Source organism: Carassius auratus, chromosome 46, assembly GCF_003368295.1.
Source record: "Carassius auratus strain Wakin chromosome 46, ASM336829v1, whole genome shotgun sequence".
NCBI lineage: Eukaryota > Metazoa > Chordata > Actinopteri > Cypriniformes > Cyprinidae > Carassius > Carassius auratus.
In genome coordinates, this window is record NC_039288.1 from 10250670 (window position 1) to 10268938 (window position 18269).

The following is an 18269-nucleotide window of genomic DNA, read 5'->3' on the forward strand; positions in this document are numbered from 1 at the left end:
GTACACTCATAACGAGTTTCACACACCTTCTCCGGCCACGTTGAGTTGTTGATACTTAACAGTGGGAAAAGCGACACATGCGCTATTCACTTGTATAACTTAAGGGTGAATGGGTAATGTAGTTTCTGCTCTGGGTGGGATGAATTAGGAAGCTTGCATTGTGAAGGGCGCTCTGAAAATCGGCAGTGCAGGTAAAAGATTAAAACCTCTATTAAAACAGATGCCCAAATGAGCGTAGCGGTACGCTACAAGCACGTTCTGGGCGCACAGAGAGGTGGCGGTACGCTCAAGAGCTATATTTGGAAGTGGCGGTACTGAGTACTGGTGCATACCGGCCCACTTAAAGCACTGGCAATGACTATACTTTGGAATTTTTTTGCAGTCCACTTAGAATTCAACATGGAAATCATTTTTGTTTTTTATTGACATTGATTGTTTTGAAATTCAAATGGTACTTACATGCCTGTGTTTTTATTTCTGTAATAAATATGGCTTTCAAGCCAACAGTTAATTTGGAGGATATTGATGGTTTATTGCAGGTATGTTGTTTACATGAGAAAATCTGTGTTACAAGTTAAACAAAAATTCCAATAAACAATCATATTTTGAATTTAAATAGTTTCTTTGTCTTGAGTTTACATTAATTATTTACATTTTACATTTACATATGCAAAAAGTTTCAGTCTTTTAATTGCGATTAATCACGATTAATCGGGATTAATTTTAAAAAATTGTGCGATTAATTAGTTAATTTTTTTTAATCGATTGACAGCACTAATATATATATATATATATATATATTTTTTTTTTTTTGCTTTTTTTTTTTTTTTTTTTTTTTTTTTTGCTTATACAACATATTATATACAAAATATAAAAAATACGTATCATGGATGCAGTTTTTTATTTTGTGTATGTATCTTATTAAGGGCTTCATTTTTTTATTTTATATATTCCTCACTTTTTTTTCCTTTTTATTTCTAACAAAATCATTTGTCAGACTAATTGTGACAGCACATTAATTTATGATTAACCACAAAATAAATCAGTTAATTTATACTTGTCATAGGAAAGCGCTGATTTGCCTTTATATCTGATGTTACACAGCATTGTGTTTAAGTAAGATTCATTTAAAACATTGTCTAGCTGATTGCTTGTGTAGTAGTCTAGTTTTGAGTGTGGTCCCATTAATACTGTAGTGTGTATTATGCTTGCAGGGCCCTTAAAGTACACTGGAGTACCCTCAGATACTCACAGTCAGTAAAGAAGACATGAGCCGCTTTATATTTCGCTGAATGGGGATCTTTGAAGTCATTGATGAGAGTCTGCACAGACTGGTAAGAGACATACAACAAGCATTAGATAACACTGTGTTTGTGTTTTGTGTTGTTATAGTAACCACAATGGTCAGCAGAAATAACAAGAGTTTCAGGCTGTTTGTGTAGGCTGTGTCAATACTGTGTGTAAATATACAGTTTATATGTGTGTGTTAGTGAGTGACATATGTTTAGTGTGAACTGAGAGATGAAGTCTATTCTAGCATCTTTTTAGCATCTTCTAAAATCAGTGAGTACCTTCTCAGTTGGGGTTATCAGGTAAATGGACTCCAATGAAGGGAGAGGCTCTCTTCGCTTGTTAATGTCTTCAACAACTGCAGAGATAAGAGTAGAAACAGCAATTCAGTCACAGAAGCAGCTTCTCTGATACAGGGTTATATTCATTAACCTTTTGGTTAGTTGAAATAAAGCTGAAATAAAATCAAATATAATTAAAATATTTTAAATGTTGCCTTGGCACCTAACTGAAATCAATCTGTGTTCAAAAACCAAATTATTAAGTCTAAATAAAAACATTATAATAATAAAAAAAAATACATACATACAACTTAAAATAGTAACATAAAAAACACTTAATGAGAGTCAGGAGTCAAGTCTCCCATGCATTTCTTTTATAACGATGGTCATTAGATATTTTTGTGATGTTTATGATTTAATAAGATATTTTTTCACCTATTGTTAATATATTCAGAGATGAATGGGGTTGCAACTGTTAACACCTTTTACCCATAATATATTCATAATATAGCAAAACATCTTGTAACCCATTGCTAAATTAAAGCTAATATGATGCTTTCCAGATTTGTTCTTTTGCAGACATCTCATTGACATAAGTGTGCTTAGCTAGGTTGTTGATATGAGATGTTTATTTCCATCTGGTCACCATTTTCCAGCATTTATATGAACGTTTCAGGTTTAGAGACGAGTGCTGAATTGAGATTTTTGTTTTCTGTCCTTTTCTGTCGTTTTTACTTCACTGGTGGTCAAAACCTGTGGATTGACTTACTAGTGATGCCCTCTGTCATGATATCAGTCATTTTGCAGCAAGAAGACAACATCCTCATGCTGAGCTGGTCCACTATCAAAGCCTACAGAGAAAAACAGAGAGCAGGAATAATGGGAGAGTCTCAGAAACACATATTATTGCAACAGTAAGGCCTGCGTTTCACCCACAGTACCACGCTGCTGATGCAGGCAGTGTGAAAGCTGTCATTTATTAATATGGGTACCAAAATAAATATGCATGTGGTGTGATACAGGCAGCATATGATGGATGAAATAGTTTGGCCTTAATTATTTACACGGATTTCCTGTGCTGACTCTATGAAAGAGTAAAACTGAGGTGACCTAAGGATAGCGTGGTTGCTATGATGGCGGCTTGAATGATTTTGTCTTACCTTCCATTCTCCCTTCTTCTTCACCTTCCTGATGACATCATTCATGATCTCTGCAGAAAGAAGAGAAAAGTTCATCAAACATCTGATATTGATGATTCATACACATCTCTGTCATTTCCATATTTAAACATATAAATATATTTTGTAACATTGTAAATTTCATTTTGGATCAATATAATGCATTCTTGCCAAAAAAAAAACAATAATTTTTTTTTTTTTTACTGACCCCAGATGTTTGAATGGTAATGTATGTATTTTATTTTAGATTTAGTGTACATAGCCGCTGTCTTAATTCTTTGTCTGTTTAGAACCACTCTAGATTCAGCATAGGACATAAAATCATAATGCAATTAAGAGCTGCATATGTGTCTGAATCATACACAACAAAACACTGCATTATATTTACATTATAAGTGTAGGAGGCAGATCAAAAATATGAAGGTATTAGTGATGACACAATGTATATCTCTATCCATCAATCCCGTTGTCATCTCACCCACCTGCTCCATGGCAATGCAAAGGCCTCTAGCACTGTTGTGTGTGTGTGTGTGTGTGTGTGTGTGTGTGTGTCCGTTCTGTCCCCGTCACACCTGAGCATGACTGTACGCACTCTCTCTTGCTTTTTCTTCAGCAGAGATTTTTTTTGGTATATGTTACATCAAAATTCATAGACACGCCTCTCTATAAATGGACACTCTGACTGCTGAAAAAGAATCATATTTAGTTTATTACCTGCATGACTTTATCTAGTCATGCAGGTAATATTAACACTGATCTGCCATGTAACTCCAGGTGGGCAAGACTGGCTGAGCTCCATCCAGCTGGCTCTTATGAAACACTACCCATCCAATCACAGAAATAACTCAGTGTTTGGAGATATAAAGACACAATTAAGAAAAAGGCTAAATGCAATGCAAAATGTGAAATGCAAAAGTCAAATTCTCAAATATAATGTCAAAAGTGCGAGATCTTCAATCCCAAAATTGAGAAATAAAGTCAGATTGCCAGAAATAACTTATTTTTTTAAATGGCAATTTTTAAATGGTCAATACTAGAGAAAAAACACCAATTATGATATAAAAATAATGTAAAAAGAGCACTGACTATGAAGTATAATCAGTAATTGCAATTGTGAGATATAATCACAATTACAAACAAAATGAAAAAATATGCCATTTGTGAAATATAATGTCAGAGACTGGCAATCTGACCAATTACATTGGATCTGCCATTTTTGTCAGACAATAAGCCAGACAGGAGAGTAGATTAATGTCGGTGGACTTGAACTTGACAAATGGTGTGTACTGACATCTTTCTGCAGTATAAACAACATACCTTCTGATTTTCATTCATGTTTATTTCGTGCTATAACTAGTAACGGAAAGAGATGATCGGTTCACATGCTGCTTGAACTGAGGCGCTACAGCGATCTGTCACCACACCAAACGGTATTTATTGTTTGAATTTATTAAAAAGTGACAAAATCTGAAAGCTTAGACTTTGTTTCATTCCAAAAGTAAACTGTTCTGTCTTGTCTGTTGGCGCACTGTCAGTGTCCTCTTTGCTCCGCAATGTATTTTTCACTGCGTGAGAACATAATGTGTGGCATTACAGCGAAACGTCTTGTCCGCCATAGCAACAGTAACTACGGGGATTATATTTTGGTTATAAAGCTCTATATTTACATAAAAAGGGAACTTATTCGGTGTGCACCATTCCCTGTAAAGTGCATTTGTTGCAGATTGGGAAGTCGGGGAGCTATCAGATGTGAGACAGAGACAGTTTTTTGCTATGGCAGCACACTTAATTAGTATATCTTCAAAATCTCTGTTCAGATGCCAAGATTGTGCTGCTTACAGACTATGTTAAATGAATGTAGCCAATCATTGAGAATTGAATCTCTATAGACCAATGTTTCTGCTCTGTGGCTGATCTATTTTATTCACTCTGATGTAAGTAATCCCATCAAACAGGGATTGGGTGGAGGCGACCATGTCAGTGTGTTGGAGCCAAAATTAGCATGATTGCAATGCTAGCCATCTGGCTGTAGTGTCAGAATAAAGGCGCTCAGGGTGATTTGGTAGTTTTGACATTTGTGCTGGAGCAGTCATACAGAGTTAAGCTCCTCTGTGGATGAAAACACTGAATCCTGTCTGAATCCAGATGGATTATGCCTGTTTAAACAGGGGGTATGTTTTAGTGAATCTCAACAGATTAGCGGCCAGCTAACGGGAGATTAAGCATTGATCCAACAGTAATTTATGTGAATGAGGGTCAAAGCTAATCAAACTGAGAGCAAACCAAATGTGCCAGTGAAAACATATTTGTCATATTTCTGATATATTGGAAAGGAAAATGTTTTTTTCATCAAAGACACGTAAAAAAAGTATGACTTTTATCATAGAACATGCAAAGTCACAGATTCAAGCAAAATCTACCAAAAATTGTAGGATGTTTCTCTTTGTAGCCAGCAGAGTATCTTACGTCATTCAAATTCTTAGCAGAGCTTCATTAATGTCTCATTTTAACCTTTTTTTTTCACACAGAGATTATACTTGGTGCTGTCTAGAATAGAAGGAGAATTGTGGCAGATTGTGTTTAATATAAAATAAAATGTAGCAAATCAATGATTTTTAAATTCCTAATTTATATATATATATATATATATATATATATATATATATATATATATATATATATATATATATATATATACGTATATATATATATATATATATATATATATATACACGTATATATATATACATATATATATATATATATATATATATATATATATATATATATATATATATATATACATATATACATATATATATATATATATATATATATATATGTATAAAACATTTTTTACATTATTTAGCTTCAAAATAACCACTTACTGAGCAGTGTTATATTGTTAAGCAAAGCTATAAAAATTACAATGTAGAAATGTTACTAAACTAAATCTAACTAAAACGTTTCATTAATTGAAACAAAGTTTAAATGAATATTAATAGGCTATAAAAACACTATCTATTTCTCTCTTTCCACTATTATCCATTAAATAAGTTTTAATAAATATGTATGCTTTTTTGTGTCTTTTGTGTTTTTATAATATTACTTTAACAGAAAATGACACCAAGCGCACACCCTTTCAGAGGTGACCTTTCTGGGTCACGTCTTTCTCAGCTGTCTCCAGAGGACTCTTCATCCAGTCATGTGACATCAGCACAACCCCCATTGGCCTCGGTTCACTACTGCCATGTTCAGCCTCCAGGACTGAGGTAAAAACCATTTTACTGTACAAATTAGGGTCACTGATGTGAACGAAATGGGAAAAATACAGAGAAGGATAAAATGAATGTCAAACTGCCTCATCCAAGGCTTCTGCAATATGCATTTAAAAATCATCAGAAATAAAATCACAGTTTCCTTCATGCATTTTATAAATTCCCTTACAGAGATTTCTCAATGTATTGATTTTGTTTCCTCGCTGATCTGTAACCTTTTCAAGAGATTAATTCTTACAATGCAGTAGAAATGTACTGTATTAAATCATACTGTAAACAGGCCAGGTCTCAGTTAATGAACTCCATTTATTTATTTTCCTCCTCATATTGGGTAATAAAATGTACTGCAGTCTATCAGCTATTTGTCACTGCATGCTGGATCGCTGGAATGATGATTTTCTCAGAAAGATGCTGATAATGCGTTTGGGTTTAACTGATTTGGGATCAGTCAGATCAACTAGATTGGAAAATGAAACTAATGCAAGATAATTGTTATTCAAACAAACAGTACATTTAATTTATGTGCACTCAATTAAAGGTCCAAATGGGGTTTTCTCCAAATGATAATACGTACACTGTAGTTAAAGGAATAGTTCACCAAAAAAGGAAAATTTGATGAAAATGTAATCACCCACAGGCCATCCAAGATATAAATGAGTTTTTCTTCATCGGAACACATTTGGAGAAATTTAACATTACATCACTTGCTCACCTTCTGGAGTGAATGGGTGCCGTCAGAACAAACAGCTGATAAAAATATCTCTACAATCCACAAGTAATCCACACAACTCCAGTCCATAAATTAACAAGAGAAAAGTGTCATGTTTGTAAAAAAAAAAAAGAAAAAAAAAAGAGGATTTCCATTTTAACTTTAAATTGTCGCTTCTGGTCATAATACAAAGCCATAATCCATAATAACGCTTCATCCAGTGAAAAAGTTCATCCCCAATTTTCCTCTCATCAAAATACACTGACTTATTTGATTGGAACTGTTTTGCACAGTTTTTGCTTATAAATGGTGCTTGATTCATTCATATTTCTCTCCTGATTCAGACAAGATGACATTTTAACTGGAGAAAGCAATATTAAGGATTAAGGACTAAATTGAATGATTGGATGATTTGAAGTTAAAAATGTCTTGATGAATTTATTACAAACATGCAGCTTTTCACTTCACAAGACGCTAACTGATGGACTGGAGTCATGTGGATTATTGTGATGATAGGACTCTCATTCTGACGGCACCCATTCACCGTAAAGGATTCATTGGTGAGCAAGTGATTTACAGCAGCCTAAACAGAACTCTGTTTAGATTAAAACTGAGCTAGACTTTGAAGCAGATAAACATCATCTTCTGGTTCATATCAGGCTGATCTCTCCATCACATCACAAAGACGGTAAAGGACACTGCAGATGCCCTCATACTGTAAGATCTCTCATTATATTGCACCCAGTCTGTCTCATGCTCTTTCACTTAAACTCTGAACCTCTCTCGAGTGCACCAACTAGAGTCTCATCTCACTCCAGGACTTCACTCTTCATATTTAACCTTAATGTGGATGTCTTAATTAAGCAAAAGCTCTAGTTTGAATATTAAAGTAGATGTTTGGTTGAATGAAGCTATATCTTACAGCTGTAATCAAAGGTGGCTTGAGCAAGGACATTTTGATATGATACAATCACTGTGTTTGACTGCGGGTTAAGTTTAGGCAATATACTTGTTCATTCACAATATATTCTTGACGATTTTGCTGACAATATTCAAAAACAAGATTGTGAGTGATGTTAATGTGAATGAATGCATGACTATTTAAATGAATAATCAATTTGTCGAATCACTCACAGATAGACATTTTTCATTTATGTTGTCAATTTTCATTTTTATTTTTCATGAAAAATGTCATCTGTAAACATTTTTGAGCATTTAAATATATCTGAATTAACTATGGATGTACAATACATGAGCATCATATTGATTATCAGTTGATATTGGTTATTGGTATTGGTTGATATTGAATTTTTAACTTTTACTGTATTTTACTTTTGAATTGTACCAGCTATTTGTTCAAAATGATGGTTCCTCTATTTAAAAGATCTCCCATTAAGGCCATTTCAGAGCAAATACATTATTAGATAAATACTGCAATCAAAACGTAATATCACCCAGATGTGCTACTGGTCAGTACAAAAAACTGTACAACTACACATCGCTGCAGATTTAACCCTCCATATTCCTAGGCTCCCTCAGGGCACTCTTTCATGACCCACTTTTACGCTCAGTCTTTCTGGATTGTTTACGACCATTTATCTTAAAGAGACAGTCTGTGGTTTTCCTTCTCCTTGTGGATCTGCTTTGATTTTCTGATATAAAGACTAAACCTAGAAACCTTTTTTTTCACGATTTATATTTTCTATTTATGTTGCTTCACTTGGTTGCATCAGTGACCTTGGTGTTTGTCTATTATTTTTCAGCCAGGGTTTACTATTAATATCTGCTGCGTAGGACTGCACACAGAAACCATTTATTTCTTATTGAGGAGTTCAATATTAATAAATATATAGAGCCTTTTTGAAGAGAACTGGTGGTGTCTGAGCATCTCATCCATACTGCTGTGCGATCTATGTGCAGAGTGTCAGATAATATCCAATATTGTCCTTGTGTAACAGACAGAAGATGCTCTGCTAAACCCCAACCCAACGTCACAGAGTCCAAGGACAGAACACACACACACACACACACACACACACACTGACTTGAATGCTGTCTCGCTGGTATAGAATTTCAGCATGCTGACTCACTACACAAAAATACACCCGTTCAATGAATGCACATAAATATCCATATTAAACCGATACCAATAAATGCCCAAAATTCTCTAATATCCATTAATAATGGCCATGGCACTATTATAATCCCTAACTGAAAGTAATTTGATACATATATATATATATATATATATATATATATATATATATATATATATATATATATATATATATATATATATATATATATATAATTATATATTTTTCAGAAATACACACTGCATATGATCTCTAAAACATATACTGTGGTTTGCTTGTAAATTTGATCAAGTAAGTTTCAAAATGAAAATGCATGCTTTATATTTAACAGCATGTCTTGTACTATTGTACTTGTACTCAGCACTCCGTTTGTCTCATTGGGACGGCATCTTTTATCTGGAGGTCTGATTTATCTTTCCCAGAGCCCTCCACTCGAGCTCATTTTCATAGGAAAGCAATAAACCCGGGGCTGAACTGGGGGAATTCTGGATAACGTATTCCTGGAGACCCAGCAGAGAGCTTGAACTAAACATTATCTTTATGCTTTACAATTAACTTAAATATAAAAGCATCCTAAACCAGATCATGCCATTAGGAACCACCATGGAAAAATTATATAAACTTCATGAATTGCAGGCTCATGTCTGATCTAAACAGAAATCTAGAACTCATTTAGACTGTTGGTACATTGTGCATCCGCCGGCAGAGATTGGAGATGTTACACTGGTCTGTGCACCCTTGCACAAAGCTAATGCAACACCCAAATGTCAGGGCGAGTGTAATCATGGATAATGACAGGCTAGTGGTGCATTTCAGATATGGAGACAGCCATGCTGGTGTACAGTAGACTAATAGACAGCGTGATTTATTATTCAGCAATGTCTTTAACACATCTCACGGCTTGCCAGAATTGGTCTTTGGGATTAAAAATATTAGAGTCATTGTCAGCAAATATCAAAAATATCTAGAATACTACAGAACCCTATTTCTTTTGATAATGCAAGCAATGAATTTTAATACTTTTCCACAATTGTTCCCTGACAGGTTATAAAATGGAAGGAAAAACAAATGTAAAGAAGCAGAAAAGCAACCTTTAAAACACAGTTTTAACCAACCTAAGATTGCTTGCTAGTCTTACTTGGTCTAAAAATCGCTCTGGACCACTCTAAAATCATCCTAGGCTGGGTTAAGATGTTCTTAGAATATTAACGATCCAGTTTGTATTGCTGCTCCTTTTTTAATTTCACTCTGCCCTTCATTTAACCCCTCATTATTTTTTTCATCCACACTAGAATTAATCATCATTAAGTGCTATTTTTATCTAGGTGTTTGTCTGTTCGATGTGTTCTTTACGTGTATATGCTATGAAGGCAGGTTTGCTTGTGTACTGGATTGGAGGAGAAACCTTGATCAGTTGTTACTGAATGCAATTCTGAAACAATAAAGAGCTACATACTGGATCCATACAGTACTCCCTGGCTCTGTTAATGAAGAGCAATAAACTGTCCATTGTCACAAATGTTTCTTTATACATACCATGTCATTTACGCTGACGTGAAAGGCATGGAGTTTTGTTTGAGCTTTAAAGGATTTATAAATGTCCTCCGCTCAAGCTCAAGCATGAATCACACACTTACAGTTTGCTGCAAGGCACACTGACTGTCTTCACTGGTCATACACAAGTATACACACTGTGATCAAGGACTCTCATCTCAATTTTCATGTTTGTGCGTGTGTGTGTGTGTGTGTGTGTGTGTGTGTATATATATATATATATATATATATATATATATATATATATATATATATATTCCCTGAATGTTGAATGTAATTTGGCTTAATCTGGTAAGTAGGGCATAGTATACGCTCAATTCATGAAAATGGATCAACAAATAGGCAGTGTAACAAAAGAACTGGTTCATTCAGAGGCAGAGCTAGACTAATGTCTATGAAAGAGCCTCTAGACGAATACTATCATTCACAGAGATGCCGTCCATGTGTACTCCTGCTGTCCCCTAACATTACATCCTACAGCGCATACGTACAACTTCTTGTCAATATTGCATATTTTAAAGGTGAAAACAAATCAAAGCAGACAATGACAATGCAAGCAATGATGTAAGTGTATATGGCTAGTCTTCCTTTCATGGCTTTGCTCTCTATTTGACCCTGTGTTTGATCTTTATTATGTGTACTAGATTTCATATCCCTGGAGAAGACAGTGAAACCGACACACACACACACACCCACGACACGTCAAACCACAGGAAAACCAATCCATCTTCCTGCGTGTGAGGAAGACAGAATCCAGCGCAGGTGTTCGAAGCGTTTATGCTTTTAAATGATTGGGTTTCAGTCAATATTGATTATGCGCATGAGTGCATATTCATTTGGCCTAGACAATACAACTATCATTATCACTATTGTTGTTCTTTCTGTGCTTTCAGTTGGCAGTTAGCATAAGGTGTTTCAGCAACATTAATATATTACAAACAAACAAAACAAAAATGTTTAATGCAGTTCTGTTGAATGATGTGAGCATAATAAGAGTCAATGACAAATAAGGATATTCAATATGATGAAAAGGATAAATGGTTTAGCAAATATTTAAATCATTTTAGTTGAAGATTTTTCTCAATCATTTAAAAATATATATTTTATAAATATTTTACTCCCTTTGACCTTAACAAAATGACCCTTTACATAAAAGCTCAAAATATATGATTTCAAATTCCTTCTTTTATTTGAACTAACTTTGATTTAGTGGACAAAAAAAAGTTTGGGCCTATTAAGATATTTTAAAAATAAATTGCTTAATTTGCCATTGGTTATTTAAAAATAATAACAATATTGTACTGAATTTTATGATGATTTAAAAATAATATGCTAATATGGCACACATTTTTTGAATTGGACTTTTTATGTATTTATATAATTTTTGTATAAGATTAAAAATTACTTAGGCTATATACTTTTATCTGAATATATATATATATATATATATATATATATATATATATATATATATATATGTGTGTGTGTGTGTGTGTGTGTGTGTGTGTGTGTGTGTGTGTGTGTGTGTGTGTGTGTGTGTGTGTGTGTGGTAAATGGCAGGAAAATAACAAGTATATTTAAATGTGTTAGTCCATTAATATGAAAGAATATGCCTGAATGGGTGTTTGCCATGATATTTATTCATTTATTTAAATGATGAAATGCTTTTTAGAAGCATTTCGTGTAGGCAATAACACTGTAAAATTTTAAATAAAGTAAAGTAAATAAGTAAATAAAACAAACATAACTGGAAGACATTTTACAAAAAATAATAATAATAATTAAATAAAAAATACTGTTTCAATCTTAAACAATTCATTTAATTATGTAGGCTATTCCTTTCCTTTTTCTTAATTAATTGTGAAATTTACAAGCAATTTTTGAGTGAAAGTACAGCCCCCAATATCGAAAAGACAGAGTTCCTGTCGTAGTAATACATTTCATTAACCTTTCAGAATCTCTTATTAAACAATTCTCTCCATATAATGCTGCATAAGCAAAATGTTTCTCTAAAACGAAAGCACTACAACCGCCATCATTCTGCTTTTACTAAACGCTCTTCTGTTCCTGGACGCTCTCTGTACTAGTATGCACTACACATGACAGATACAGCTGACCATCAGAGAGATGCGCATTCGGTGCTCTCCTTTTCCCTTATTCAACCGAACGTGAACCACTTCGCCATTTAACCATCATCTGGAGATGCGAAGCAGCTGCATTCATGTTAAAAGCACGGGCACTTCCTGGGCAGATCAGTTCACCAGCTGGGGCTTAACACTATTGAATATTATACACTGGTGATCAATCACAGGGGTGAGGCTTTGCCAAAACGCATTTATTAAGCTCATCTCTAGAACTAGAAGGAAGAGTTATGCAAACGTCCCTCCAATTCTGTTTTCATCACGCATATAAATAACAAACCGAGCAGAGTAATATAAAATCGCAGAAGTCTGTCGAAAAAGCCCTGCGTAATTCCTCAAACGTCCGTGCAGAATAAGGGCGTTCCTGTGATGGACCAGCTTTACCTCAGTGCATCAAGCGTTTTTTGGTGTTAGTCTAGTTCTCGTGCCACCTATTAATAATTTAAACAACATACAATGAGAATACCACCTATTCGTGTCATGAAGCACAATGCGCATCCGCAACATCCCGAGAGTATGTCCTCCCCGTTCAGCGCAATGGCAGGGAAACAACCAGGATGAACACTAATGACACATGTAACGGGAATGTACCATAAAATAGCACCTACATATGAATATTAAACCTCAGTAGCCGAGGGTTAACATTATGGTCTTACTTTCGCCAACGACCGCCTTTAATCCAATTGGTGCCATGATGCTCCTGAGTGTTCGCCCGTGTGCTGTATCTTCTCCTCCCTCTCCTCCTTTTGCTGTCTGTGGCAGAGTGGTGCTGCGCGCTCACAGCAGCTGACTGCGGAGATTCGTCACTGCACCGCCCCTCCCTCGCATGCGCGCGTGCTGACCGCCAAACACAGAAGCACAAGTGAAAGCCTTTCTTGATTTCACGCTGATTTGTTCATGCCATGATCAGTGGAGGCTGTGAAATATCCTTGCAACTGTTCCCACTGTTCAGGCCGCTACGTGACAAAAAAAGCAGGTCGCTCAATTAGAGCAACTAAAGATACACTTAATTATAATTTCACTACCAAACAAAACAGATTTAATTTAGTTAATAAAAAATTGAACATAAATTGTTGGCATACTAAGTATACATTTAAATCAAATAAAGCTATACACTGTAACAATATTTTACATTTTACTGTTGTAACAAGTGTGATGAAACTTCTGGATCTAATGCAGCATTTAGTCACTTTGACCGCATGAGGGCGATAGACGTCTACTAATCAAACCCTTTATCGAAATGTAACTTTTGCCATTTAACTTTAAATTAAGGTAGTTATTTATAAATAACATTATTTTATGCAACTTGTATTTATTATTATGTATTATTATAGTTGTGAAGTGATGTATGCAATATAAAGTGTTGTTGTCATGATTATTTGTATTGTTTCTGTTGAGCCTTTTGTCTAAGGACAATTTTCTACCTCATTTTGGGATAATAAAGCTTTTGAAATTGAAATTGGAAACAGTAATCAATACATAAAAATATTTTGGAATGTATTCATTTTAAAACAGTATTTTAGGAAAGTATTTTTTATGAATGATATGTAGGCTTATGTATGTATTTTAAACTGTTGTTTTAATGGAACTTATATTATTTTAGCAAACAGTTGTGACAAACTTTAAAACAATACAGGCATATGAATATAAAATATATAAATATAATAAATAAATAAAAATACTTCATTAAAGATTTCGAGACCAAAACGGGTTCCCTTTCTATAAAATAAATGAATACATCAAGGAAAGCCCATCATATAACAAAAGCAAATCCCTGATCATATCATACTCTCTAAAATTAGCCGTGATTAAAAATACAACGGGGGTTTGTTGTGAAGTTGGGTGTGTCAGGCGGTGTAAACCACGCCCTCTGAATGTCACTCATTTGACTCAACAGGTTTAAATGAACCTTGTTTCTCACACAGAGGGCGTCACGTCAATGCAAGATGAACGCAACACTCTGAAGTGACCAGGGATGGTTTATTTGGAAGACACGTTTCTGTAGTGTTTCAGGTCTAGAGGAACTTTCTTCAAAAGCTGTGACTGTCATTTAAATCGCTATTATGGGTGATGTTATTTCTTCCAACCTGGACGAAGGCAAGCGGGATATGATTACAGGTAAAACACGTTTGTATTATATTTAAAAGGTATAAAGTCATTTTCTGCACAACAAAGCTAAGGTACTTTAAACGTCGATGGTTTCAAGTAAAAAGAGGGTTTTAGTCGACGTGGACAAAACACTTTAAAGAATCCTGGACGCCTTCGCGCGCTTAGTTTTTCACTGTCATCATTTACTCAGACTGTCAGTTCATAACTTTCTTCCTAACTTCTTTTAGGTTCCACGGAAGGAATAAAGAAATCCATACAGTTTTGCGCAAGTACATGAGGTTGAGTAAATCATGATAATTTTTTTTTTTGACACGGCGTCCTAAAAAAAAAACGCGACGCAACACAGACGCTCGCATGTGGTCACTAACCAACAATTAAACATAACTCAGACTGAACCTAAGAACGCGTCGCGTTTAAACGCCCCCTTAAAGACACGTGCAGGCTTTGAGGCAGAATAGAATAATATTAATCTTAAAAACATTTTTGATTTTGCTAATCCTCTTGTAAAATTGATATTATACCATTCTATAAAAGTTTCTAAGGCTTTCAACGCGTTTTGCCTACTCCTAAAAAAATCATGAATTTTGTGTCCACAAATTATATTTTCTGCTATAATAAAACAGTAAAATTTGAAAAATGTCCTTCAATTTTGTGTCCATGAAGCTTCAAGTATTTGGGCTGTATTATGGCTCCTCTAGTTGATTTGGAGAACTGGTTATATCCTCTACCTGTAAACACCCATCCATAACCATGTATAATTTCCTCTCCAAAGCATGATGGGTAATAATCACATTCCTTTAAAGAAATACGCTTTTGTCATTCTTAAAGAGCTTTATTCTTTGAGGTGTGGAATACCAGAATTTTATGTTACAAAATTTGCTTTTGTTTAACCAGGCTTTTAGAGTTTTCCTAGAAACTTCCAGGTGCTGCCGAACTAACCCGTGGGAAATGTAACCAGTCCATAACTTGTGACATCAGTAGTGGTTGTGTTTTGGAGCTGTCTTATCTTTTTCTGTCTTTTTTTTTCTCTGTTCTTTTAGAACAATTTTCAGTTGTGGAAAACTGTTGAAAAACCAGTTTGAGTGAAACAAACAAACATTGTGAGATAATTTCCAAAAAGTTATTATGGGAAAACAAAAGCTCTTTTGGCTGTGACTGGAAATTTTGGATCGCTGTAACCACACATACTCTAAGAACAAGTCAAGACTAGTAAAGAAATATAGGCTTCATTGTGTTTTAAGTGCCAGTCCGGATCTCACTGATGATAGACTTGAGTCACTTGATGAGTTGGCACTTCATGAAATAATTGTCTTGTTCTGAGCTTTTTTTGGAGAAATATTTCTGAACTGAATGGAGGTGGATCTCGTGAAGACGCATGTGCTGATGTCATAAAATACTGAGTAAATTTGCTGATTCCGTGCTTTTGAAATTCCACCATTTAGAAAGGAACTGTGGGAAGATGTTTAGTCTTCAGAAGAGAAAGCCGCCCTCATGGACTCTCTCTTTATGAAGCCCGGAGCAGTTCTGAAGATGTTTGTGGTAGATGGACATGAGGTCAGGAGGTTGAAGGGAGATTTGAAGACAGGAAATTCCTCTAGGGATCTCTAGACCTCCCTCGCGAACCATTTAACTAATAAGGCTGGATGTTTTCTGAGAGAGTGAGAGCAAGTATGAACATGTCTTGGAGTAATGGGGAGGATCTTCTCAAGGTGTCCTCATGCTCTCACTCAGACTTTTGTTTTATCTGTCTCCCCCTTGTCTTTCCCTCCCTTCCTCAATTTCATAGACAGTGAAGAGTTCATCTGCTGACTGTGCATGCAGGAGAGAATGTTTTGCAGCTTTTGGTCATCATAGTCTATACTGTATGGTCAGTGGATAGATAGCTTCAACTTGAAGTCAACCTTTTTTTTTTTTTTTTTTGTCTTTTTTTTTTTTTTTTTTTTTTTTTTTAAGCTAGTCACTAAGGTAAAATCTTACAGGCAGTTACATTTTTGTTGAAATTGCCAAAATGACTTATGGCAGCGTTGGCATCAGTAAATGTTTTATATGACATAGTTTATTAAAAGTGCCTGAATTATGATACTCTTGGTGTCTGGTCTAAAAAACTGTTATTATTTAAATTTTTGCAAATGTTCTTTGTAAAGATTAACAACTAAACCTTGGGTGAAGAAAAAAATGACATGCAAAAATCTAACATTTAAAAAAAAGGCTAATCGATCTATTGTATGTATATAGACCCCATTTATACAATAACATATGGAAGTGTAAATATTATTTGGGAAATATTGTTTCTATTATGTTACATTTATTCAAAAAATATATACTTACTATGTACTGTGTGCTGTTAGGGTTAAGTACTTTATTATTTTATTTATTATTATTATTATTATTATTATTATTAGTTTTTCTCAGTTTTTCCATGGACTTCGTAGCATTCTCTTGCAGCTCCCTGAGGGTCCAAGTCTGAAGACCCCTGCTCTAATTATGCGTTTAAACATGCTCCGAGTGGAACCCATCTTAAGATGTGATGAATGATGTAATGTGCAGTGTTCACAACAGTGTTACATTTCTGAGGTTATGCTGATAAGAAGTTTTGCAGCGAAGCGTCTCCAGCACCTGTTCCACCTGTGCTGACTAAATGTCTAGAAACACTTTCTGCATATACATGTGAATGAATACAGTGGAATATTCAACACCGAGCCAAAGCAAACTGAGTCTACAAGTTATTCTAGTTTAAAACAATAGTGAGTCTGCTAGAGAACGGTCTGCCCTCATTCGTGCAAACACCACAACATGCTTTCATGTTCAAATGTCCTGTAACAAGAAGCTTCTAATCTGATGGATTGCTTGAGAAATGAGGTGTAAGTGAAGAGATCCTTTCCTGTGGAGACCTACAGTAAATTGGAATACCCAGAAGGCCATGTGTTCTTAGAGTGCTGTACTGGAACTTCAGTTGATATCAGATGTGACCCTTCTTTCTTTTCCGTTCCTGTCAGGTGGTTCCTTCCTGTTTTTATGAAAGTATATCCTTTCACATACTTTCAAACGCATGCCAATATTCACCAGCATCCATGGATAATGTTTGCAGTAAAACCAGACCAAGATGCTTTGAATATGGCATTCAAATGTGATTGCCTCCGATCATGTGTCACTTTTTCCATTTATTGGCCTATTTATATAAGCAAACTATTCGTAATATCACCACCACCTTTTCATAAAGCTTCGATAAGCCTGCAGGCTCCGGCCTTTTCATTTTTAATGTTTATTTTGATACTGTGTCCATGTGTTTCTGTGTTTCCACACTTGGCTGTTTTTGCAACTCTTTCTCTTTTTATCAAGAATTCCCGTTGATTGTTGACCACCTTTTGTGTTGTAGCCCTATTGTTTTCAGTATCAGCATTTTCACAGATAATAACTGTTACAATGGAAAACATGGTTATTTCTAAAATATATTTTATAAGAATAGAAAATGTGCATTTATTATTACGATTAGTTTTTTTATAATAACATTTTATTAGTAGTATTGTATAAGACTAAAGCATGCTGACTATATATTTTACATAAATTGCATTGAGATTTAATAACCTCCCATGACCAAATCATGTTTTCCATTTGAACTTTCATACCCACACA

The 18269-nt window shown here is 34.7% G+C and overlaps 2 protein-coding genes across 4 annotated transcripts in view; one reads left to right on the top strand and one right to left on the bottom strand.

The window, feature by feature from the left end:
- The window catches only part of LOC113064122 (syntaxin-binding protein 1-like), a 28586-nt gene extending 15270 nt beyond the window's left edge, over nt 1-13316 (bottom strand). Inside the window, exons 1-5 of one of the 2 annotated variants that reach the window (XR_003278776.1) lie at nt 13184-13316; nt 2732-2781; nt 2341-2422; nt 1572-1648; nt 1253-1331 (exon numbers count right to left, since the gene is read on the bottom strand). Coding sequence is in view for 1 of the 2 variants with exons in the window: in XM_026234707.1 (XP_026090492.1) it covers nt 1253-1331; nt 1572-1648; nt 2341-2422; nt 2732-2781; nt 13184-13220 (325 nt within the window). In the remaining variant the exon portion in view is untranslated. The remainder of the gene's footprint in view (nt 1-1252; nt 1332-1571; nt 1649-2340; nt 2423-2731; nt 2782-13183) is intronic. The other variant, XM_026234707.1, reaches the window with a different exon arrangement.
- Nucleotides 13317-14430: 1114 nt separating this feature from the next.
- LOC113064123 (niban-like protein 1) overlaps nt 14431-18269 on the top strand; it is a 37087-nt gene continuing 33248 nt past the window's right edge. For both annotated transcript variants that reach the window (XM_026234708.1, XM_026234709.1), the window contains exon 1: nt 14431-14645. In XM_026234708.1, the coding sequence (XP_026090493.1) occupies nt 14591-14645 (55 nt within the window). In that variant the 5' untranslated portion in view covers nt 14431-14590. The remainder of the gene's footprint in view (nt 14646-18269) is intronic.